Source organism: Alligator sinensis, unplaced genomic scaffold, assembly GCF_000455745.1.
Source record: "Alligator sinensis unplaced genomic scaffold, ASM45574v1 scaffold407_1, whole genome shotgun sequence".
NCBI classification, from domain to species: Eukaryota; Metazoa; Chordata; order Crocodylia; family Alligatoridae; genus Alligator; species Alligator sinensis.
The window spans coordinates 1,101,517-1,103,289 of NW_005842464.1; the positions used below are offsets into that span (position 1 = coordinate 1,101,517).

Genomic DNA, 1,773 nt, shown 5'->3' on the forward strand with positions numbered 1-1,773 from the left:
GAGTATCCGGTTTTTATAATGCCCCTGCCATACTACAATTAGGATAGCTTTCTCTTCTAGGGTGCCTCTCATCTCAAACCAGGATGGGAATAATAGTCCATCCAGGGTGGCACGTGATGGCAGACTATATTCACCCAGGGAGAAACCCGTTTGCTGCCGCTGCCTGGTTGGGGAGCGTCCTGGATGTTTAATCACAGCTTAAATTGGGTTGACTCAAAGACTCAGCAAAAACCAGAGGCTGCTCCAAGCCTGGCCGAAAGCCAGCAAGGAGATATTATTAATATTGCATTTGCACCGGCTGCCCGAGCCCCACGTCTCTGCTGCAAACTAATGACATCCCACCGTTGGGAGATGATATTCCCAGCCCTCCACCGAGACCCCTCAAAGCCCGGTCTTTAACGACTACAAAATGCCTGGACCCCATTTTTAAACCTCATCTTAAAGACGGCAGAAGGAGAAGACAATAAGCTGGATCGAGAAGACTGGGGGGTTTATTTTTTTTCTGATGACCTGCCTATCGAAGCACTTTTTGGCAGTTTTTCTTGAGAAGTTTGTAAAGCTCTACTTTCTTCCTTTTCAATGTGAAAAACGCTACCAGCAGCACTTGTCCCCGTGCTCCGGGGCTAGCGGGTGCGCCGCGGCACCGAGACACTCGCCCCATTACACAGAAACCTCGTTTCGAAAACCCAGGAGAGAAGCGAAAATAACATAAAGAGGAGACGGGTAATTCTGGCCCGAATCCATGCAGGCGAGCCCTCGAACAGCACTGCCCTGCCCGTCGACCGCGGAAGAAAGTTACCTCAATTCGGTTTTGTGGATCTCGGCGATTTTCCTTTCCAGCTTTTCTGAATGTTTCGGGAAGAACTGGAACTTGGAACTGTAGCCTTCTGGGTGCTTCCCGGGGTCGTAATCCCCAATCTCCGCTGGGAAAGGCAAGAAAAATTCACGATGAAATAATAACCTTCCCACGTTTGAAATGATATACTTTCTGGAGATATTATTATAGTTCACACAGCAAAATGCTGCATGCAGTGTTACGGCTCTAGCTGCAAGGGCAGCCCAAATCCAAATCCCTGCGGCCGCGGGCTGTTGGGCACGTCCCAGTCTAGTGCCTGGGAGACGGGTGCCCACGTCACAAAAAACACCGACGGGGGCAATGAATGAACGGGCACAAAGAATGAATGAACCCATCACCTCTGGCCAGAGCTAAGGTCTGGAGGAGTTTGGTAGCCAGGACGGTCAAGAGGGAAGGGTTTAGGGTGGGACCTTTTGCTGGGCCAGCCGTGTAGCTGGAAGAGAAGTTGGGCAAACTTTTGGGCACGAAGAAGGGCACTCTGTGCAGCTGGAACATCTCTTCCAACTATACAGCTGGGCCCATAAAATATATCACCCCGACGCTCTGGCTCCTCACGTATTCTCCTGGCGAGACAGGCACAGAAACCTGATGCCCGTTCTTAACAGCCAGGAAAAAAAAAATGCAAGAAAAAAGATCATCAATGAATTTCACACTCTCTGCTTGGGAATCGTTTTCCCGCAGATGGTCGCTGTCTCTGACTTATTACTGCTTCGAAGTCGTTTGCTCTGAGCCGTTCGTGGCCCGCAGCCCCGGGAAGCAGGTCACCGGGAGTATTCACGGGGAGAGGCCATGCGGCCGTGCGGTCTGCACGGGCAAAAGGTGCAAAACCCGTGCAAAACCTCAGCGTTGGAAATCCAGCGGCCCTTTCTGGGAGATTTCTGAAGCATTCATTGAACGCTCGCTATTTAGGGGAAGAG

The 1,773-nt window shown here is 51.0% G+C and overlaps 1 protein-coding gene across 2 annotated transcripts in view; it reads right to left on the reverse strand.

Annotated features, from left to right (window-relative positions):
• FRMD5 (FERM domain containing 5) overlaps positions 1-1,773 on the reverse strand; it is a 44,330-nt gene that overhangs the window by 26,108 nt on the left and 16,449 nt on the right. For both annotated transcript variants that reach the window (XM_025212473.1, XM_014523266.2), the window contains exon 3: positions 800-923. In XM_025212473.1, the coding sequence (XP_025068258.1) occupies positions 800-923 (124 nt within the window). The remainder of the gene's footprint in view (positions 1-799; positions 924-1,773) is intronic.